We start from the raw sequence: 22,140 nt of genomic DNA, 5'->3' as shown, positions 1-22,140 counted from the left end.
CCATGTTCACAGAACATAAAAACACAGCTCACTTTATTTTAATATGAGTTTAGTTGAAAACTAACCACTTTAAAAAACGCACACTTAGGAAAACCTCACAAAATCCCCACCACAAAAAGCACAAACCCCATTATTTGACCCTGCCTCTGGCTGCTAGAGTTTCTTCCAGATGGCAATGATGTTTGTGTCTGTCAGAGCCACAAGGTAGGTAAAGGTAGGGTCTGCCACTGCTGTGTTGATTAAAGTTTTGTTCATCTTTTGACCTCGGGCTGAGAGATCTGGCCATTTGAGAATCTGTCAAAATGAAGAAAGGACTCTTAGATATTGTTCATGAGGCATCAACATCCCCTTATAGGGTTAGCCCGGCCTAGGGAGCGGCAATAACTGCCTTGCGGCGGCTAGGTGGCACAGTGAATACAGCACTGGCCCTGGAGTTAGGAGGACCTGAGTTCAAATCCGGCCTCAGACACTAGCTGTGTGACCCTGCGCAAGTCACTTAACCCCAGTTGCCCTGCCTTCCCCCCTTCAAAAAAAGGCAAAATAATAATAACTGCCTAATAACACTCCTACCCAGAAGAAGGACTAGGGAGGAATTTTCAACCCTTGGGCTGTGCACATCACTCTAGGACCACAGGTCTGGAGCTGGCAGGTTCTTAGAGATAGACATACCCAGAGAAAACCAGGTCTCCTCCTGCCCCAGAGAACTCTCAGCAGGCCTACCTTTGTGGGGGCCACTTTGGCCTGCAAGGGCTGCTGCTGCTCGAGATGGTGCCTGACATTGTACATCCACACGCTACCTTCTTCATCCCCGCAGAACACAAATGCTTTTTCTGTAATCACATACCATTTGGGATGGTGAGGTCAGTGCCTCTTCCCGGCTTAAAGTGTGCACCTGGCAGCATCCCTTAGAGGGGTAGGGTGCCAAGGACCGCTCCACTGCCCTCTCCGTGGGGGTCTCCATTTAATAAGCCTCATTCCTTGTGTTCAGCACTGGCTGGCTCCCAGAGCCTTGGGACCTTCTCTGAAGAGTCCCCTCCTTCCCAGAACCCCTGGCCTCCCCACTTGTTTTTGCTGGCTCAGTAGCGCCTCCTTCACACTTTACCTGGGCAGGTGCTGAGGGTCAGGTAGGACAGCTCTGTGTTAGACCATTGGAGCTCTGCCAGGATGACAGCCGTCACTTGCTGCTTACCTCCTCTTTCTGCCAGGGACCGACTCCAGCTCCACAAGCAGATGGAGCCAGGGGTACAGCCCTTGGAAGCTGCACAAGAAAGAGAAAGCCAAGCTTTACTGTCAGCTCAGAGGACTCGGTCTTCCTTCCTTGGATGGCAGCCGTGTCGGATGGGGATGCTCTCCCCTCCCTGCTCCTACGTGAATCCCATGTCACAGTACTTCCCAGAGGACCACCTTTCCCATGCTCTGGTCTCCACAGGCCCAGTCTGGGGACATCAATCCGGTTTCTGGGCTAGTTCCCAGGGACTCAGGCCCCCTTATTTGGGTGTGCTGTACTAGCCCCAAAGGGTCTACTTGGCTGGCCAGAAAATGTGCTTCCTTTTGGGCCACCCAATGGATCACTCACCTACAATGTCTTCACTCACAAAGCCCAGCCCATCCACTCTCTTGTGCACTCGCCCTGGGCCTTGGGGGAACAGGAACACCATCTCGAAATCTCTGTAGAAGGTCAAGCATGGGCATGTTAGCAATCCAGGAGGGAGCAGCCCTTCTTTGTCAGAATGTATGTTCATTTACCCTCATGACAGCTCTAGCTGAGAATTAAAATGACACATTCCTCAAAGGGTGACCTGACTCAGACCCTGGTGGGCTTCAAACACAACTGCCCACAATGGCTCCCAGGCGATAACCAGAACCGCGGGAGGTCAGGGACACAGTAAGAGCAAAGAACAGATGTGGCTCCTCTGGGATGCTGGGGATGCAAAGGGAGGGCTGACGGGGAAATGTGCTGTGTAAGGCCCTGGCAGAGCCAGGAAGATGCCTCCATCTCCCGGGGATTCTCAAGGCAATGTGCATTAAAAACAGACACGGCGTGGACCCAACCTCACATCTCCTTGTTCTGAGCCTTGCAATCTTTTTAGTAAAAACAAACACCAACCACAGTGGACCCAGCTGGGATGTGGGTGCTGCACAGACACCCCCAAGAGGGATGCTGGAGCCCATCTCTGCCAGCCTTGGACATCACACTGCCTGGCAGCCTGCATCCAAGTCAGTGGCACCCTCAGAGACTGGTCTCAGGCTGGTAGACCTTACCCTCAGGGTCCCCACCAAAAAGCCCCTCCTCAAATCAGGCCTCTTGCTTGAGGTTGGAAAAAGCCTGTCAGGCCAGCCCCTAAGGTCCCTCAGTCCACATCTGGTTCCCTTCTTCCCATCTCTGCACCATGCCCAGGCCTCCCCCTTACCTCCTCTTCTGGGACTCATTCAGCCTTATGTCCCAGGCAAAGCAGCCATCCTCACAACCAGCTAGCAGGTAGTGGTCAGGACAAGAGGGCACTGGGCAGAGACGCAGGGGAGTGGCACTGGTATCCAGCATGAGGAGTTGGCTGAGGGGAGGGAAGGAGTAAGAGTGTGAGCTGTCCCCCTGGGGCCTTCCTCCTTCCACCTCCTTAGCCTGGGCTCTGGGGAGAAGGGCTCACCTGGACCTGAAATGGTAGTTGTAGTCAGGGAGGCCAATGTCCCAGAGGATGATGCGCTTGTTGTATGAGGCGGCTGGGTGAGAAAGGAGGAAAAGCCTGAGCGTTCTCCAGGCCTCAGGCCAAGGCTGAAGCCTGGCCACAGCTGAGGGCTTCCCCCACCCCCCCAGGAGCCCCTGAAGGGTTAAAAGGCCAGTGAGGGTGTGAAAGGGCAGGCAGTGAGCTTCCCAGCAGCCCCATGCCTGACAGGAGGCAAACACCTTGGCAGCAGGAATGCTTCCATCTTTGGCCTCAGTATCTCTAGTAGCCAGCATACAGTAGGCATTTAATAAACGCAGGCTGACAGACTACCTGCCCTGCCTGGGGTTTCACAGGAGGTTCTGGCTACACCTTCCACCTGGGTGAGGGGTGGGACATCTTACTGAAGAGGTGGGTCTCTTGGGAAGGGCTGAAGCAGGCCATGGCAATGGGTTTTCGGTGGGCTCGGATGTCTCCATAGCAGAAACCTGCACGCACATGGATGAGGCTGACGACACCACGCCGGCCTGCAGCCGCCAGCACACTACTGCGCTTCTTCCGTCCATCCTGGGTCACCAGGGTCAAGCAGGTCCAGGCCACGGTGAAGAACTCCTGGGGAGGATGCAGAGGTGTACTGAGGGGAAGGTGGCGGCCTCTGGGCCGCATTCCTCATGCTTTCCACGACATCTGGGGGACAGCAGCCACTCCCTTCATCCCTTGCAGGGGCACTGGTACCTTGTCTAGTTCTTTCACGCTCATAGGACCAAGCCCCCCAACCCCACAGGATGGAGGCCAGCAGGCCTGGGCTCCTCATGGCTGGCCCCCTCGACGGCAAGAGAGCACTACCAACACTAATGAAGTCACACTGGTCAAGAGAGTAACGGCCAGAGGCCCCCACTGACCCCCTCAGAGCTGGGAGCAGCCTGTACCCCTGCCCATCGGCTATCCATCAGGCAGTGACTGCACACGTCTCTGCCCCAAAGAAGGCAGACACAGGGCATGCATGGGGGGAGGGGCATAGCTCCCCTGGACCCCCACTCACCTCTCCAGGCACCTTGTACCTGTGGAGCACGAGGCCCGTCTGGCAGTCGATGACACACACGGCCTCCCCGCCACAAGTGGCTACTGTCTGGGATGTGCCTACGGGCAGTCCTAGAAGAGGGGGAGGGTGGGCAACTGGGAGGAGACGGGGGGGGGGGGGGGGCAGTGCCAGAGAGGTGGATCGCTCTGGAGCCCTAGAGCCTGGGCCAACAGGCAGGCAGGTGGAGCTTCCACTGAGCAAGGCGGGAGGGGCGGCTCACCTGGGCGTTCAGTCCAGGTGGGCTCGAAAGCACAGGCCCACAGCTGGGTGCTGAAGTCGTCCGGGCTATTGCCCTTACTGTGGCACTGGAGGAAGTGCATGGGCTGCAGCTCCATGGGCTCCTGCAGAGGAGCCATGAGGCGGTCAGGACACGGGAGGGACCTGAGGACCCTGGCCTTGCTCCCCACCCCCACTTCCACACCCTCCAAGGCCTCACCTGACCCCCTGTGTCCATCTCGCCTTCGGGGCCCTCCGCCAGGGCAGACTGTCCACAGCTGGGGCTGCCTGATTGGGAGCTGAGGCTGGCCTCCTTGGGCACAGGCTGGGACTCCTGGAGGGGGGTGGAAGGGCGAGCCCTCTTGCAAGGAGGGGGGTCTGACGGGAGCCTCTTCTTCCATTTAAAGGCCGAGAGCTTGAGCTGTGGGAAAGGGATTTTGGAGCTGGGATGGAAGGAGGGTGCCGCTGGCCAACCCCTGAAGACCACAGACCTCAAAGTGGTCCTCTGGGACCACTGGATCCAATGCCCTCATTTTTACAGATGAGAAAATGGAATCGCAGAGAGAAGGGACTCTGCCAAGGACTGCTCAGCTGGTCTGAGTGACACCAGCCTCCTGGCTCTCCCACCAATAAGACGCTCTGGGCATCCCATCTGTCCCCAAGCCTGGAATGCTCTTCCCTCCTTGCTCTGACTGAAGACCTCCTGGCTTGCTGTAAATCCCAACTCCAGGAAGCCTCCCCCAACCCTCCTAATTCCAGGGCCTTCCCCTGCTCCCTGTCTCCTATTTTATCTTTAGTATGGCTCACTCGTATATATGTTTGCATGTTGTCTCCCCCTTAGACTATGAGCTCGGGGGGGGGGGCAGGGACTGGCTCACCTCTTTTTGTATCCCCAGGAGCTCAGCACATGGTCTGGCACAGGAGGTGCTTAACCAATGTTTACTGATTCAGTGGAATCTGAACTCGCAATCCCTATTCTTCCTGCTCAACTTGCCAACTCTGCCTAGGCAGGACTAGAGCTTGAATCTGGTCCCACTAGGCTTCAGAGAATGTCAACTAAGTATCAATGTGGATCTGAATTCTGGCGGACTTGCATATAAAAAGGAAACATCTGGGCCAGCAGGGCCGTGGCGTTTGGGCCCAGGCATGCATCGGGGAATGGCTGAAGAACACGGGGGCACCGCGCAGGCACTGCTACCAGAGCCACCCCTGGAGGCGAAGGGTCAGGCCGGGCATCGCCCCTACACCCCCCTGCATCACCCCCGGCAGAGAAAGCCGGCCTCCCCTTGTGTGACGGGCAGGAGGCCGAGATCACACAGCAAGGGGGGCTCAGGCACTAAATGAGTCGCCTCCTGGTACCTAGCAACCCTAAGCTCCATGTCACCGTCTGTCAGTTCCCACAAGCTCCCTGCAGGTCCGGCCTGGCAAGCCCAGAGCCAGGACTGGCTGAGGAGGAGGGTCTTACCACATACTCCTGGCTGGACGCTCCCTCCAGGGTTGCTGGGGTCCTCGGGGTCCCCTCTGGGGTCACTGGGGTCTCTGGGCTAGGATCATCTTCCTTCGACCCCTCCTCTGAGGGCTCTTCCTTCCTGGTCAGCTTCGAGGCCACCAGCTGCTGGGCGATCATTTTCACCTGGGACGGGGCAAAATACTTCTAGTCAACAAGCAATGATTAGGAGCTTATGGTGTACCAGGCCCTGTGCTAAGTGCTGGGGGTTACAAAGACAGACAAAACCATGTCCCTGGCCTCCAGGGGCTGCCCACAGTCTGAGGGGGAGACAACATGCAAACAATGGGGGACATACAAGAAGCATCCAAAAAACGTTCCATGCTGGGGTCTAAGAGGAGAGGATGAGAGCACCTGTGAACGTCAGCCCCTGTGGAATTAGCAAGAAACATTTATTTACAGCAAATGTAACGCCTCCCACAGTAAGAGGCAGCTGGGGGCACAGTGGATAGAGTGCCAGGCCTGGAGTCAGAAGCCTTGAATTCAAATCCAGCTGTGTGACAAATCACTTAAGCTCTGCCTTGGTTTTCTCAACTGTAAAATGGGGACAACAGCACCTGTCTCCCAGGGTTCTTGGGAGGATCCAGTGGGGGGGTGGGGAGGAAACTGGACAGAGACAGGGCTGCTGAACTCAAATTAATGATAATGAACAAGCTTGGGTCTGGAGAATGGAGGAGGAATCACAGCCCTCTTCTCTCTGCAGGGACATGGGGGACCACAGGTGTGGGATATTGTGGATGTGTTTACTTCACTGTTCTTGTTACCAGGAAGGGTGGAGGATGGGTCATGTGTGCGGAAATAACTGTTACTTTAAAAAGCATTAATAATAAAAGTAAATTAGATGAAAAAAAGGTAAGCCGAGTCCTATGTTCTGTAGGTAAGTCACGGGGATTTCAAGTATTTAAAAAGGCTCTCCTGAAGTGACAGGAGGCTTTATCTGTACTTGGAGATTTTCCAAACAACCAAGCAGAGATGACATGATTTCAAAAATGCAGAGACAGAGGATAAAGGACTGAGCCAAGGTTACACAGCAACACAGACGAGGGCCCAGGGGACTTACCTTCCACTGTGTGAAGTCGCTCAGGGACTCAGGCCCGTAGCGCACGTCTTTGACTGCATTCTTCACAAACTCCTTGTGGAAGTTCCTGGACAGGGCCGGGGAGCCCAGCTGATCTTGGTAGTTCTTTTCCCAGTAAGCAGTGACCTGGGCCAGAGTGGGAGAGACAAGCAGAAAGGATCTGCAGATTTGTCAAGTAACTTCCAGCCCCAGCCGCAGTCCTCGGCCCTTCCCGAGCTCTCCCACCTGCCTCTTTTCTCTCGTACATCAAGTCCCTTCTCCATCTCCACATTCATGGTTTTCACAGACAAAAAAGATAAAGATCCAGCAGGGTCCGAGCTGGGAGGACCCTTCGAGGCCACTATCAGCCAGGAGTACAAGAAGCTTAGAAGGGGGAACAGGAAAAGCTGGGCAAACCCCCAGCTGCATCTGAAACAAATCTTTCTGCAGCCTGGTGACCTGGTTTCCTTGGCCTCAGGGGGCTACAGATGTAAGGAGCACCAAGGGAGCCCAGCCACAGGGCTCAGGCAGTGCCAAACAGCCTGCAGCAAAGACCAATGAAGCTGGGGCGCGGGAGGGTTCCCACATGATCATCTCTGCCCACCCCATTAAGCCCTGTCTTATGAAGCTGACCCACCAACCAAGGTTCACAGTGTGGGAGCTCCCTGGCCTCTGTCAGGAGGTGAGGGGCTACCCCTCCTCCTCAGTTCCCCAGGACCAGTGCAGGCATTATGATCCATCAGAGCCCACCCACCTGCCTCCTGGGCTTGTCATTGTTTATGTGAAACTGCTTCTAATACCCATCAACTTTCTTCCAGAAAGTCCTCCCTTCCATGCCCCATGGTACAAGGGAACACCTGTCTGCTCTAAGCTCCACATGAAAACGTTCCAAGGGCAGCTCCAGCCACAGATACTGACTGCCTTCTGAGCGCCAGCCTGGCCCTGCCCATGTCTGCTACCTAGGTGACTCTAGGTGAGTCACTTCCCACCAGGTCTCAGCTTCCTCATCTCTAACATGAGGTCACAGCATGTGAGGAACCCAGGGTACCTTCTCAATCTGTGACCCCCCAGCACTGACTGCTTGTTGATAAATTATTTGGTTAAGACCAACCATGAACCAAGAAAAGCCATGCTGAGAGGTGAGAAAGGGGCCAAGGGTACAAAGAACGACACTGGTTGGTGGCTAGATGGCACAGTGAATAGAGCGCCGGTCCTCGAGTCAGGAGGACCTGAGTTCAAATCCAGCCTCAGATACTTAACACAAAAACTAGCCATGTGACCTTGGGCAATTCATTTAACCCCTACTGCCCTCCAAAAAGCAAAAAAAAAAAAAAAGAATGACACCAGTTTTAGGTGATCAACAAATACGTCATCTCAACATAACTGTCTGTGCTTCAAGTGTGTGAGAACCATGTCCTAGGTTGGACTTAGAGGGGAAACTGAACCCAGAAGTCAAATATCCTCTTGCCTGAAGGCACTTAAGAATTCAATGGAAGGAAACGCTTAGATAAGAAAACTGGTCAGATCCATCTGACTGTAGGCTTAAAGGCAACAAGAAACATCTCCAGAGACACCTGGTCATCTCATCTCACAGTTCTCAGATGAACAACCACATGAATGGCAGCAGTTTGTACCTCACCCTCTGTGGCAGAGGGCCAGGCACTCTCTGAACTCAGAACTTGGTCAGACGCTGCTCCAAATGTAATCCACACACACACTAACATTTAGTGACTTCATCCTATATAGAAGCAGGTGTGAGAGGAATGGCAAAAAAGACGCTGGAGAATATGGGTCAGGAGGAGGAAACAAGAGGCCACAGGCTCTAACACACCTGGACAGCACAAATGCTTTCCCTCCAGAGGAATTAGGAGGCACTGGATGTGACAATTAGGAGCTGTGGAGGAAAGAGGTCTCAACCCAAGGGTTACTAATGAGAGCCTTGATTCCAAATCAGGTGTGTTTGAGTACAATTAGACAATTAACACATACAATTAGCACAAAGATAAAAATCAGCACCAAATTAGAGTAAGAAAAGTGAGAAAACACAGCCTGCAAATGAAATAGCTGCAGCTTGACCTACTTTAACAGCTTATTGACAATGAAAAATGGAAAATGGGTAAAGAGGCAGACGTTGGCATTGAGAGTACCACTATTTACTAAGGAAGTTTAAACCTTATAAACCAAATCATTACAACAAGGAAGTCAAAAAAGCCTAAAGACCACAAGCCAAAAAACACTTGTTCTCTTTGCCAAGAAAAACGTGTCAGCTAAAGGCAACACTGGTTCAGAATAGGGGTGCCAAACTTGGGGTGCTCCAATCAGAACCAGATTAAAGTGTAATTGGGAAACATTTAGCAAAATAAGTAAAAATATATTACAACATTAACAATATTAATGTGTCATTTTCTTTATTTCTTTTTTGCTTTATGGAGGGGGGAGGGCAAGACAATTGGGGTTAAGTGACTTGCCCAACATCACACGGCTAGTAAGTGTTAAGTGTCTGAGGCCGGATTTGAACTTAGGTCCTCCTGACTCCAGGTCTAGTGCTCTACTAACTGCGCCACCTAGCCACCCCTAATGTGTCATTTTCTAAGTTAATAAGCCCTGGGGTTAATTTCTTTCTTTTTTTTTTTTCAAGCAATTGGGGTTGAGTAACTTGCTCAAGGTTACTCGGCCAGTTATTTTGTGTGGGTGTTAAGTATCTGAGGCCAGAACCCATCCTGGGTCTCCCGACTCCGGGCCAGTGCTCTTACTGTGCCACCTGGCTGCCCCTCCCTGGGATTAATTTCTATTTGAGTCTGACATCACTGTTTTAGAACAGTCATTTATTTGTAAAATTTCCCTTTACAAAGAATCATCTCATGAAACTGCAAAAAATATTTAGAGGGAAAAGACCGGATTCAGAACATCCACTCAAAGCAAGGGAGGGAAAGAAAGGGCAGGAGATGGAAAAGGTACGTCAAGACTTCTACAGCAAATGCTTTTCTGTCAGTGACACACTCATCATCATCCTAGTCTTCAGAAAAGGGAAAAGAATGGAATCTGCCAACCACAGACCAGGGCTACCAAAGGTATCATCAAAAAGACAGTCTGAGCAGAAATGGGAATGGAGAAGGCAGATGCTGAGAACTCACACCAGCTTCACTAAAAATGGGGCACGCCAGAAGGATGCTGTGAATGCAGTTTATCATCCAATGCTGGTAAAGTGTTACGTGCTATTATTACAAAACAGATGGAGACAAAAGCTCCATTCAGGTACCATTAAGATAGATGCAGAACAGGCTGAATGGCTGAACTCAATCTAGACAGTTCTATGGCCACTTGGTGGAATGCCCCAGTGACCTCTGCTTGGCCCTGGGCGGTTTAACATTTTCATCAATGACATGGATAAAGACCTGGCCAATATCCTTATATAATTTCAAGATGACCCAATATTAGAGGGGAGAATTAACACACTGGATGATAAAGTCAGTATCCCCAAGTAGCTTGAAAGGCCAGAATATCAGGATGAATCTAGTAAGATTAAATTAAATATGAATCTATATAAAATCTTACACTTGGGCTCAAGGAACTGATTTCACACAGCACGACCTAGTTCAACAGGAACTCCTCTAAGAAAGACTTGGGGGTCTTGGTGGGCTGAGTTCAGTGTGACTACAGGCTGTCTCAAAAAGCTAGTGCAACTTCCCTCAATACTAAAGACAGAGCTTGCAGAAATACAGAGGTGTTTAGTTTAGTTCCTTTGCCTCCGCCCTGATAGTGCAGAGTTGTTCAGTTCTGGTCAGGTAGAGAGTATGCAGGTGTCCTTCCAGAGGACAGACAACAGGACAGTGAGAGATCCTACGTCTAACACTGTGTGAGGGCAGGTTAAAAAAAGCCTGGAGAAGATGCCTCCAAGGGGATCAGAGGGGGAAAATAGCCTTATTCTGCCCTAAGGGCAGAAGTCACAAAGAGGCGAGTCTAGGCTCCGAAGAAGGGAAAACGCCTCAGCAATTTTAGCCAGTCAGAGCTGGAATGGGGGAAGGGGGTCTTGGGAGCTGGTGGGCTCTTCCTCATTAGAAGTTTTCAGGTCAAGACTAGATGATTAGGTGATGGGAGAGCTGAAATGTGGATTTTTCAGGTTTGGGTTGATTCCAATATGCAATCGTGAGGAGAATCTTGTAAGCAAAGGGGAGATGGCCTGTCCAAAGGTGTGATGATGTGGGAGATGGAGCAGTGTCCACAGAGAATAACAGGTAGAAAAGATGACAGTTAAGGATTCCAAGGTTTCAAACTTGGATGATTAGAAATATGGTCAAGACCTAAACAAAAAGAAGGAAGGAAGCAGGTATGCATTCAGTGAGAAAAACAATGAATTTCACTGAAGATACTGTGGGTTGGAGATGCCTGTGAGACATCCCCAAAATGGCTGGTGTTGGGGGCCTAGAGCTACATCAAAATACTAAAGTAGATACTATGTTTCCTCAGGCAGGAAAACGGTGAAGATCGCTATTAACAGCAATTACAATAGACCAAATTTCCTAGGGGATTCACTCTCCTTAATTTTCCAGTCACTGTAAGGATTAGGGACAGCTGCCAGGGCAGACCCCTTGGCAGAGTGGTGAAGCCTCTACTGGATCTCCCTCTCAGAATGATGTTTTAAAAATGAAAGGAAATGCTACATTTCAGCTAAAGATGAGTGAAAATAAGGATATAATTTTTTTCCCCATATGTATCTAAAGAACTCTGGAAATTATCCATCTATACAGGTTAAAAACTCCTATTTAGACAAACTCTCCAGTGATAAATCTGTAAACATATAGTTGAGGTCAATTCAGGTATCGTGGACCAGTATCTGACCTGTGAGGAAAGCATCAGCAAGACTTTCAATGTTTGCACAGAAGAAAATGCTTATTGATCTCTGGGGAACTTCTTGAACTTAGAATAGGGACTTCTTTGCAGGGCCCCAGAAAGGTTCCCCACCTCCACCTCTTGCCATCCTTACTCGGCTGGTCAGCTCCCGGTTTAAGATCTTCACATGATTCATCAGTGAGGCTGTTTCCTTCCCATTGATTTTTCGGATGTTAGGGAGGAGAGAGGAGATCTTGTAATTGTCATTAACCTAGAGATGAATAACAGACAAGCTCGGGAACATTCGGTCTTTTCCATCAAGATACCAAGTCCCAATGTCAGAGGTAAATGTCCGATAAGAGATCATCTGATTAAATTCTCCTCACCTCCCTAGCCCCCATCAATTTTTCAATTTTATACTGGAGCAGCTTAAGGCCCCCATTTCTTAAATAACTTCCTTATGGCCCCACAGTAAGTCAGTGGCAGAGATGGGTCTCCTGAGGCCAAGGCTAGTTTGGTCCCCTTCCCACTGGACCATGATGCTTTGTCACAGGCACCTGCTGTTAGCTCCCTGGGTTCTCCTCCAAGGCTTGGCACGGAGGACCACTTCCCAGCTCACATAACCCCTTCTGCCAGGCCTGGCTTCTAGGCAAGACTGCAAAGTTCTGAAAGATTAGCTTTCCCCATTCCTGGAATGTTCTTCCTTCTTACCAAATCCCTCTCTTCTTTCAACACTCGGCTCAACTACAACCTTTTTACAAGGAGCCTTTCCTGACCCCACCCCTACCTCAGAGCCCTCCTTCCTCACTACTTAGCGTTTATCTTTTATTTCTTCAGACTTGTCCTTCACATATACATGGTGTGTCCCCTTGAGGGCAGGGACTGTCTGGTTCTTTTCTGTGGCTCAGAGTCCTGTGCATCCCTCACAGCACCCAGCACAGGGCCGAATAACAGAGGATCATAAACCTGGAGCTAAAGGGACCTCAGAGGCCACCTAGTCAGTCAGCAAACACTTATTAAGCGCACCTACTATGTACCAGGCACTGTGCTACGAGCTGGAGAGTACAAGAAAAGCAAGAAATGGCCTTTGTAAGTATAAGGGGGAGCCAACATTCAAACACCTGCTCCAACAAGTGACCTGCAAAGACGCCTACATGTGCCCACGCCACACTGCAGAAACGCCTGTGCTTACGTATGTGCGTGTGTGACACATCACACACGCTGGCACATTACATCGTGTGGGTGTGCCTTTGTATAGGAATACACAATCAGAGGCGATCAACCCAGGGAAAGGCCCCGCTTAGCGAAGCCTGCGCCCAAGTGGCTGAGAACCCTTGTAAAAGGAGGCGTGAGGCCGGGGCCCCCGCCCACCGTCAGGTACAAGTTGTCCTCGAAGTCCACCTCCTCCAGGGCCGGGAACTGCTGCAGGGGCGTCACGTCCTCCAGCTGGTTGTTGGAGCACTTGAGGACCTGCAGGCAGGGCAGCTCCAGGCCCTCGGGCACCTTCTCCAGCAGGTTGTCCGACAGGTCCAGCTCCTTCAGCTGCTTCATGCGGTTGAGGAGCTTGAGGTCCAGGTCCTTCGTCCGGAGCTGGAGGTTGGACAGACTGCCCGGGAGAGGGGGGGGCTCCCCTCAGCCTGGTGAAAACCGGGCGCCGCCTTCTGGCGTGCGCGGCTTCCCGACGGCAGGGGGCAGGGGGGGATGAGGGGCACGGGGACGAGGGTCGGAAGAGCTCGGAGCCCCTCCAGTCATGGAAGGCGACAGGGGTACGAGGCGGCCCTCCCGCCCATCGCTCAGCGGGGGGCCGGGGGCCTAAGGCACCCAGGGCACCCCTCTGACTCCCCATGGCAAGGGAGAGGCGCTTCAGTCCCGCGGGGGGCGGGGGGCGCAGCAGACAGGGTGACCCCGGCCCGGAGCCCCGACCCTCCCCCCCCCCCCCCCGGGGGCCGGGGCTCGCCCAGGGGGCGGGCCCGGGGGCGAGGGGACGGGGGGGGGGGGGAGGACCAAGAAGCCCGGAGGAGGCCCGGGAAAGGTAAACGGAGGGGCGGGGCGGGGGTAAGAGGGGCCCGGGCGCCTGGAGGAGCCACCTTCTCGGGCTCGCGGCTGCGCGCATGCGCAAAACCCTCCTGGCAGGCGACAACGCCGACACGCACGCGCGCATAGGCGCCAAGGGGCCAGAGGCGGCACTCCGAGACAGAAGGGCCACGCCAACGCACGCACACGCGTGTCCTCTCCCCCTCCCGCACAAACACGCACATCCACGCACGCGCGTGTCCCCGCCGCGCCTTACTCGAGCTTCTTGATCCTGCCGAGCCGGTCGGACTTGGGGTGCCCCCTCTGCAGTAGCAGCGGGGTTTTGAGCCGGCCCATGGCCGCCGGCCTCCCGTGGGCACGCCCTGCCTCTCCGCCGCGAGGCCCTGCTCGCCCACGCCGGCCGCCGCCTGGAGCTGGCTCCACGAGCTCACCCGGGACCGGGGCGGGGGGCGACGCTGGGGCTCGGAGCAGCGGTCTCAGCCTCTGCTGGGAGGTTCGTGCGGCGCCGGCCGGAAGAGGCCCCGGCCGAGCAGGATCCCACGTGTCCTGGCCCCTCGGGACTACCTCTCCCAGCGGCCCGTGCGGCCCGCGCCTGCGCATATGCCCCGCTGAGGCTGCTCGCCCGGCGGCGCTCTGGGCACCGGCATGGCGACGGCCGGTGGTGGGAGCCGGGGCGGCTGCGGGGCGCGTCCCCGAGACTGCGGCTGCAAAGGGGTCCGGACCTGCCTGCTATGCGAGCGGGAGCGAGGCGGCGGCGTGCCCGGAGCCCTGCCCCCGCAGGTGGGAGCGGACGGGGCGGGGACGCGGGGAGGAGGGGCTGGGGGCACCCCCCCCCCCTTTTGTGGGGATGGGGGGGGGGCCCTTCTCCCCCGGGGGCCCTGGCGCCGGTGGGGGGCGCGGACGGGGGGGGGAGGGGGGGGGGGGGGGCTGGGGGCCCCCCCCCCCCCATTTGTGTGGCGTCGGGCGGGGCCCTTCATCTCCGGGGCTCCTTGTGTCCGATGGGGGCGCCGAAGTTCTTAGCTCCATTTCACAGGTGCGCAAACTGAGACCAAGAGTCACCTGACTTGGAGAATGAAATCCACCGCTGGCTCCCCACCTCCCCTCCCCCATCGGCCCCGTCCCCCAGCATCCTCACCTTCCTTCAGCCCTGGCCATTCCTGCAGCCGTGGTCCATCTTTGCCTTCTCTGGTCGCCTCCCTCCTGGGGCGGGGGACCAGGCAGGACCTCCTGACCTCAGGGATCCCCCGCGTGTGGGCCGAGCTCCTCGTGGGGCCCCGCTGCGCTTGCACCGGACAGCTGCCGCCGTGCCCGCTGCCTCCGCTCCTTGCTTAGCCTGGTCTGCTCTGCCTCCGAGGCCGGGGCCCTGTTAAAGCCCTGCCTTCTTTCCAGGCTCACTTCAGATGATACTTCCCTCCAGGAAGCCTGCCTGGATCCCTTCCACCCCCCATACCCCCACACACACCCACACCCCAGCTCGTCACTGGATCGAACCTTCCCGGTGCTTCGTGTTGCATGAGGGATGCACCTGGAACTCTCCCGGAGGAGACTGGGCCCACTAATGATGGTGGAGTTCATTTGTGGGTGTCTTGGGGGAAGCCCTGCAAGGGCTGAGGTGGGGAAGAGAGAAGAATCCACCATAGGAGCCTGGGGCAGCAGGAGAACCTGCAGGGTCACCGCACTGGCCTGGGGGCCATGCAGGGGCTGGACTTGAGGACCTTTTCCTGGCCCTGGCAAGGCTGGGGGGGCAGGCAGTGGGCAGAGGGGGAAAGACTTTAATACGCTAGAATCCAGGAAGGGGAGAGAGAGATACAGCATTAAAACATTCCAAGCCTTCTTGGAAGAGAGGGCAATGTATCTGAGCCGTAGATGTTGCCAGAAGGGGCAAGGTGGTGCTGGGGGTGGCACTGAGTTCAGATCCAGTCTCGAGGCACTAGCTGTGTGAGCCTGGGCAAGTCACTTCACCTCTGCCTCAGTTTTCTCTTCTGTAAAATGGGTATCATAATAGCTGCTCCCTCCCAGGGTTGTAGTAAGGATCAAATGAGATATTTGTAAAGTTCTTAGCACAGGGCCTGGCACATAGTAGGTGCTTAATGAATGCTTTCCTTCCTTCCCTGGTGAGGACAGACTGAGATTGTGGAGACTTGACCCTTGAAAATGAAACTTTCTCATTCCAGGACCTTGTGTTTTTTCCTTTGCAGAAGACAGCCCATTTCATCTACTGTTTAGAAACGGGTTTAGCTGTAGGAATGGAGAAATCGGAATTTGAGGGCTGGGCTTTTCCATTCCCAGGAGTGGCTCTGATACAGGATTTTGTTAGTGCTGAGGAGGAGGCTGAGCTGGTTCAGTTAATGGATCAAGATGACTGGAAGCTTTCACAGTCTGGAAGAAGGAAACAGGTACAGCATCACCCGGGGCATCGCCATTTGCAGAATTGTTTCTGTGAGAAATGGAACCAGCCATAGGTGGTGATGGAAGTTGCTATGCCCTTCGTCTTTAGTGTCCATCTTGCTGTGATACAGCACTTCTCAGGTGCACTGTATTCCGATAACAGCACCCTCCCCTGAAGTCTGCTTCAGCAGAAGCCCAAGCGCAGGTGGATCCTGCCAAGTCACAAGGGTTTCCAGCTTCAGACACTTGATTTGTCTGGGGTATCAGCTCAGGGGAAGGCCCATCACAAATGGTGATCATTTTGACCAGTGTCCTGAGGTGTGCAGGGAGCTCAGGCCCCATAGTACAGACGGGGGAGCACTTATGGCCCACAAGTACAAAGCTGAATGTCTGCCATTGCACCTTGGGCTACACACATCTGAGTCAGAAATCCAGTCTGCCCGGATAACTTTGCTCAGCTCCTTAGGTACTTATTTCAGATTTGATTAATAAGGATATTGCTGGCTGTGAAATTTTTCAAGTGAAAATCACCATTCCTTTTCCCTTGCCCTCTTCTGTTTCCCTCCTTCTGTAGGACTATGGCCCCAGAGTCAACTTTAGGAAACAGAAGCTGAAACCTGGCAGCTTTGATGGCCTGCCCAGCTTCAGCCGGGAGATTGTGCAGAGGATGGGGGCGTACCCCATCCTAGAGAAGTTCCTGCCGGTTGAACAGTGTAACTTAGACTACCACCCTGAACGCGGCTCTGCCATCGACCCCCACTTGGATGACTCCTGGCTTTGGGGAGAGCGGCTCGTCAGCCTCAATCTGCTGTCGCCGACAGTGCTGTCCATGTCTCGGGACTCAGGGGAGATACTTCAGTTACTCTCTGTGACTCCGCAGGGAACAAGGAGTTCTGTGCCAAGTGACACAAAGATGGGAGACCCTGAGGATGCCCAGAGCACCCGGAGAGCTGTTCCGTGTGACCATGTGGAAGTGGCCATTCATTTACCTGCTAGGTCCCTGCTCGTGTTGTTTGGGGCTGCCCGCTATCAGTGGAAACATGCCATCCACCGCCAGCACATTGAGAGCCACCGAATCTGTGCCACCTTTCGGGAGCTGTCAGCCGAGTTCTGTCCTGGAGGAAAGCAGGGAGAACTAGGGCAGGAACTCCTGGAAATAGCTCTGTCATTCCAAGGAAAGCCTGTGTGACAAGCCCAGGGAAAGGGAGTCGGCACCCAGATTTGTCAAGAAGTGAGTCCAGGACCCAACAGTGCTATTGCACCTGAAAACGCTGGATTCACCATAGGATCGCTTGTTAATTCAGTGGCACAGGGTTAAGAAGAGTGTACTCCAAACCCTAAAGCCCAGCGCAGCATCATCTAGCACCGCTGTGTTGTCAGGGCAGCGCTGGGAATTCTCATCTTTCATTATTTTTGTTCTGGGGGGAAAGTGAGGCCGAGGGTCCTTACAGGTGGAGATGGAAAGGGCAGGAAGAATCGTGATGGCACAGCCTTGGCCATGCTGGGGAGGTCTGCTCCACAAAGGCCATGGCTGCCCAGGAGCAGCCAGGCTGCAGGGAGCTCACAGTGCACCCTCATCCCAGCCCAAATGAGAAGATTTTACCCTTTCTTGGTGGACCTTCGCCTATGACCGTTTGCATTAGCAAAAAAGGCCCCTAACTAATTGCATCTACCTCACCCAAATCAGCGTGAGACTAATGGGGTCGTTCTAAATATACACAACATTCCATGGAAAGATGATCTGTGTCATTAAACACATATATTTTTTAAGTTCTGAGAAGGTGCTGGAAGTCATTATGAACTTCCTAGCATCAATTCATTTGAATGGCAGACTTGCTGCTGGCAAATCCAATGTGGGCTGGGCAGCTTTTCCTGGGGCAGTGGTTGGGGGACGCCCACCAGCATTTCCAGAATCCTTATACAAGACCAAAGAAAAATGATGACCTGGTTATGAGAAGCTTTCACCAGAGGGCAGAGCCCATGTTCCTAGGCACCGGTTCTTGTTATGAGGTGTGGATGTTCTCACATTGCTGCAGGACAGCATTAGTAATGCTCCTATGTGCTGGGTGGTACCCCCCATGCCACCCTCTGCACACAGGAAGGTGGCTGGAACCACAGTGAGGATGCCCACCCAGCAGAGAAACTAGAAGTTAATAATGGGGCTCAGACCCAACTTGTTCTTTCTGGGGACAAGCCTAGGCGAGGCCTGCTGAGCTCCTTCATGCAAGCCCAGCCCCTTGGCTGCCCCAGCATGCAGAACACTGAGGAGGTAGCCCTCCAGGATTCCTCAGGCTTTAGAAACCCAAAGTGGCTGGGCTGGCTCCCCATGCTGTCCACTTAGGTTTTAATTTAACATGGGCATCTGGGGAGCTAGCATGCACCAGGTATCAATACATTCTGACACCAGAAGGCTGTCATGCTGAATCACCTACCACGTTTCTGTAGATCTACTGGATTTAACATTAGAGAATACCAATTTTCCAAGTTGGCAGTTAGAAAATTTTTTATGAACTCAAACTGCAGTAAGCTAATAATACAAAATTCTATAGTAAAAAAGAATTTTAAAATTGAGAAAGACCTTAAAAGGTCCCCAGATTAATCTGAGGCCCTCCAACTAGTCTACAGCAGCTGGAATGACAACCGACAGTTTGTAAAGGGCTCTCTCCCTTAGTTTCTCTTCCTTCCTTGTGGCTTCTAAAGAATGTCATTCCACTTTGACATGAGGACATGATAGTTTATCTTATCCTGTGCCTTCTCTTCCAGATGACTTCAGAAAATAGTTTTGTTTATTTGCTTTGGATTCTAAATTTGGGCACAGGCTAACCAATGAGAATTTCCCAAAGCAAGCTGCGATTCTTCGGTTCCCCTGCCCAGCCTGGCAAAGGGACTTCTGTTCCCTTGCCCAACACTGTAAGGGTATTCCAGTTCCCATACAAGAGCCCCCTAGGGGTTCTTCCAGACTGAAATAGTCACAGGGAATCTAGCTCAGTCTCAGCCTGTAAGACCCCAGGGGAACCAAACTAGTTCTAGAGGTCAGGTCAGCACAGGTTTTAAGTGATTTTGGCAGGGAGAAGGGGGAATCCAGAGTGAACTAGGGGGCACAATCTAGAATAGGGTTTCTTAATCTAGGGTTTGAATTTTTTGAAACATTTTTTGTTATTTTGTTGTATTCAACAAAATTGGTATCCTTTGTAACATTATTTTACTTTATGCATTTAAAAATATGGTTCTAAGAAAGGATTAGTGCCACAAATCAAGTCAAGACCCCCTGACCTTGAGCATCCTGAGACCAGCAGTTTCTGTCATCCTACAGGCCAGATGGGCATCAACCCAGACCTCTCTTACCTCAGGCCCCCTTATACTCAGATGGGGCTATTTGGGGGGTAGGATAAGAAACCAAATAGTTACTAGCCTCATATCCTTCCCCTCCTCTCCCATGGGAAAAAGTCTGGTACAGCTCGGGAACTGTGGGCCTAGTGGGGTTGTGGTTGGGATTAGAGAAATAAGTCACAAACCAAACCTCTAGTCAAGCTTGGTTTATTCTAGTTGAAGTCACCCTTCCTTGGCAACCAAAGTGTTGATATGTTTTCTTTGAGAGAATGATATTTGATATCAGCGTTGAACCCACAAGCCAAGTCAATATTATTCTTCTCATAGAGAAGTCGTGACCTGAAGATCATCCCAAACCCTATAGCTGTATAAGTGGTCGTTAAAACCAAACTGAAAACAAAATCACTCAGAAATGAGGGCGGCAAATTGGCAGCACCCTAGCACAGTCCCTGCTTCGGACTTTGGACAAATGTGGAGATCCGCGTGGGGAAGAGTCCATGATGTCTGCTATCTCACGTACGCTCATTTCCCCAAGTACAGGCTAAAATCTGAACATCAGAGCTAAGAGGACCCCTGCAGACCACCTGGTCCAGCTGCCCAGTGTCCACACGAAGACCAAAGCAGGAGGGGGAGGGGGACTTGCCCTGGGTCTTGGAATTTCCTCTGGGGCTTTTTCTACTCTGGCTGCTAGTCTTGAAAAGTGTAACCTCAAACAACTTTCCGTATTAAAATTACACATAATGAGTCTGACCTAAGCCAATGGGGCTTGTCCACAGGTCAATCATAAAGCTGATGATTTGCTCTTATTCTGCTGGGTTGGAAAAAAGAAAGGCTCTACCCCACCCCACCCAGCTAGATAGCAGCTCATCTGTTCTTCCTTTCACCCCCATAGACTTCAGTGATGCTCCCTTCCCCTGAAGATCCAGATAAAGGAGTGAAGATGCCCTAGGTTTATGTCAAGCATAGTCAGACTAAGTGCTTTGGTCTGGGGAAAGTCATCTTACCTTGAGAGGTGAAATGTCCCTCCTCCTATAATAGGAATTGAGGCATCTGGGACTATGAGGCTTTTTAAAGCAGTCAGGCAGAAGAGTTTTAGTGAGGAGGATCCAGGGGTCTTTAAGAGAAGGGTGAATGTTTCTGTGGTGAACAGTCAGTCACTCCTTGGACCCAAGGGGATGGGCTTAATGGCCTTCTAAGGTCATATCCATCCATGCAATTCTATGGAAGTCTTGATCTTTGAAACTAGACAAAACTGGACAAGCTTTTTATAGCTTCAGTTATTTATTCAGTCCATGTGGGAGAGAGATTGTGTACAATATATACGCTTTACATGATTTCCATGCATTGGTAAAGACTAAAGCCACCCAAAGTAGGTACAAGTATCTGTGCAAGTGACACCTTTGTGCCTCTGAGGCTGGATCATTCTGTTGTATGAGATCTCACCAAAAAATGTGATTTTTCTTTGGATGCTTAAAAATATTCGGCCTTCTCGATGACTAAACTAGGTAAGAGTGAATTTTGAAACAGCGACAGATATCAAATAGAAGTGCTCTATATTCAGTCATCTCAAAACACTTGGGTGTTGAGGTTTGACAGGAACCGTGAAGACTAGAACAGACACAGTGCTCCAGTGGTTAGGAGTTAATTAGGAAATAATAGGCCAGCCTGCTCCCTGTGCCTCAGCAGATCTAAGCCTGGACTGGAGTTTGGTAGGAACAAGGGCAGGGAGACCCCTCTGCTCCCCAGAGGGGCACCAGCAATAACCCTGGGCCTCCTGAGCAGTCCAAGGCCCGCAGGAGTCAGGGAACTGCAAGGGCTCAGGCGACTGATGAGTATTTATGAAGCCCCTAATACGTCCTTGGGAGACCTACCCTAAGCTGCCCACAAGGTTCCTCCCCCATTTTGTTCACAGTCCTCTGGACACTCCTGTAGTCAATTCCATGCACTGGTCATCTCTGCACATCAGCTCTTCTTCACCTCTGAACAACACCCCAGGAACCGTCACAGACAAAAGAGAACAGAAGGAGCCCACCATGGTCCCTAATTCCTGGGCCCTCGGTGCTGGAGATGAGCCCTCTTCAACAGCATTGCTGCTTCTTTTCCATATTTATTACTAAATGGGGCCAAGTCAAACATCTAGACAGCAATAAATTTCATAACAACTGCTCTAAGGTCAACTTAGGCCAGAAAATGGATGGCTTTTTTTTTTAAGCCTAGAAGCCCTTTCTGTAGCAGCTCAGAGCCATCCAGCCAGAACAGCAGGGAAGGTTAAAGCTCAGCGTAGCCCACTTGCCTCTTGGTACATCTGTGGCCAGCCCAGGGATCCTAGATAAAGACAGGAGGCCATGGGAACAGCCTTCCATTGTCACAGCGCTCAGGCCCCCAGACTCCCCTTTTGGATCATGTTGAAAAAGAGCCAGAACTCCTCCCTCTTAGTTCCTCAAGTATCACATCACACACTGCAAAGCTGTCTCGGTGCATGGATCTCAACTTACATATTTTTACAGGGCTTACAACAGTAAATCAGACGTGTCCAACAAGATTAAAGGGCACAGATTCAACAAAAACAGATTAAAGAGAAAATGTCTAAATAACATGCAGAGAGAGCATTGTGCAAGTATTCAAAAGTTTTGTCTTCAGCTTAATGGGATGGAATTTCTCAGAGCCTCCATGACTGCTATGGCCTAGTGCCATCAGGCAGTGTCTGCTGCTCTGTCCCTGGCTAGGCAGGCAGGTTGGGCTACTGCTGTGGTCTTCACAAACCCAGGGTCACCTCTACACCTGGGTAAGGGACTAGATGAAGATGGCCTTAATTAACATCACAGCAACAACTTCTATTAGGAATTCCCTACATACCTCACAGGAAATTTCTTCACATTTCAAAGCTGTTTTTAATATTGTTGACAAGAACATATCACTGCTTAGGCCTTTAAGGACTTTATAGAAGAGATGGTCCAGGCTCTTAAAAGCTAGTCTATTAAGTTGCCATTAGAGATGAGAAAAGAACATAAGGAAGGGTCCCAGGGAACTCCACTAT

At 52.2% G+C, this 22,140-nt stretch overlaps 2 protein-coding genes across 6 annotated transcripts; one reads left to right on the top strand and one right to left on the bottom strand.

Annotated features, from left to right (window-relative positions):
• Positions 1 to 32: 32 nt before the first annotated feature.
• LRWD1 (leucine rich repeats and WD repeat domain containing 1) lies at positions 33 to 14,006 on the bottom strand. Of its 3 annotated transcripts, none has more exons than XM_069089435.1 (15): positions 13,642 to 14,006; positions 12,723 to 12,957; positions 11,506 to 11,622; positions 6,525 to 6,668; positions 5,423 to 5,590; positions 4,178 to 4,378; positions 3,962 to 4,082; positions 3,703 to 3,836; positions 3,065 to 3,272; positions 2,646 to 2,718; positions 2,412 to 2,552; positions 1,577 to 1,668; positions 1,103 to 1,258; positions 721 to 830; positions 33 to 294 (listed from the first exon to the last, which is right to left on the bottom strand). In XM_069089435.1, the coding sequence occupies exons 1-15, from the start codon at positions 13,983 to 13,985 to the stop codon at positions 154 to 156; spliced, it is 2,385 nt and encodes a 794-aa protein (XP_068945536.1). In that variant the 5' UTR covers positions 13,986 to 14,006; the 3' UTR covers positions 33 to 153. The 3 variants fall into 3 exon arrangements, with proteins under 3 accessions (XP_068945536.1, XP_068945537.1, XP_068945538.1); XM_069089436.1 differs by having other exon boundaries at positions 3,703 to 3,812; positions 13,642 to 14,001; XM_069089437.1 differs by lacking the exon at positions 12,723 to 12,957 and having other exon boundaries at positions 13,642 to 13,759.
• On the top strand, positions 12,608 to 17,553 carry ALKBH4 (alkB homolog 4, lysine demethylase). 3 transcript variants are annotated; one of them, XM_069089446.1, is made up of 3 exons: positions 12,608 to 12,728; positions 15,584 to 15,781; positions 16,348 to 17,553. In XM_069089446.1, the coding sequence occupies exons 2-3, from the start codon at positions 15,632 to 15,634 to the stop codon at positions 16,960 to 16,962; spliced, it is 765 nt and encodes a 254-aa protein (XP_068945547.1). In that variant the 5' UTR covers positions 12,608 to 12,728; positions 15,584 to 15,631; the 3' UTR covers positions 16,963 to 17,553. The 3 variants fall into 3 exon arrangements, with proteins under 3 accessions (XP_068945547.1, XP_068945546.1, XP_068945548.1); XM_069089445.1 differs by lacking the exon at positions 12,608 to 12,728 and adding an exon at positions 14,031 to 14,165; XM_069089447.1 differs by lacking the exons at positions 12,608 to 12,728; positions 15,584 to 15,781 and adding an exon at positions 14,031 to 14,165.
• Positions 17,554 to 22,140: the final 4,587 nt, after the last annotated feature.

The sequence above is a fragment of the Petaurus breviceps genome, unplaced genomic scaffold (assembly GCF_028583685.1).
Source record: "Petaurus breviceps papuanus isolate PSGF00001 unplaced genomic scaffold, PetGlider_PUasm1.0 186, whole genome shotgun sequence".
NCBI lineage: Eukaryota > Metazoa > Chordata > Mammalia > Diprotodontia > Petauridae > Petaurus > Petaurus breviceps.
The sequence above is the reverse complement of the archived record's forward strand: the minus strand, read 5'-3'. Positions and strand labels throughout refer to the sequence as shown.

What these genes read in the sequence shown, in the direction of transcription:
- ALKBH4 (XM_069089445.1), top strand. Translation starts at nt 14,031, where the DNA reads ATGGCGACGGCCGGTGGTGGGAGCCGGGGCGGCTGCGGGGCGCGTCCC. An exon ending in CCGGAGCCCTGCCCCCGCAG is followed by an intron (nt 14,166 to 15,583) that starts GTGGGAGCGGAC and finishes TTTCCTTTGCAG; the next exon opens with AAGACAGCCCATTTCATCTA. An exon ending in AGTCTGGAAGAAGGAAACAG is followed by an intron (nt 15,782 to 16,347) that starts GTACAGCATCAC and finishes CTCCTTCTGTAG; the next exon opens with GACTATGGCCCCAGAGTCAA.
- LRWD1 (XM_069089435.1), bottom strand. Translation starts at nt 13,985, where the DNA reads ATGCGCAGGCGCGGGCCGCACGGGCCGCTGGGAGAGGTAGTCCCGAGG. An exon ending in GCGACTTCACACAGTGGAAG is followed by an intron (nt 5,591 to 6,524) that starts GTAAGTCCCCTG and finishes GCCCCGTCCCAG; the next exon opens with GTGAAAATGATCGCCCAGCA. An exon ending in AATGAGTCCCAGAAGAGGAG is followed by an intron (nt 1,669 to 2,411) that starts GTAAGGGGGAGG and finishes GACCTTCTACAG; the next exon opens with AGATTTCGAGATGGTGTTCC.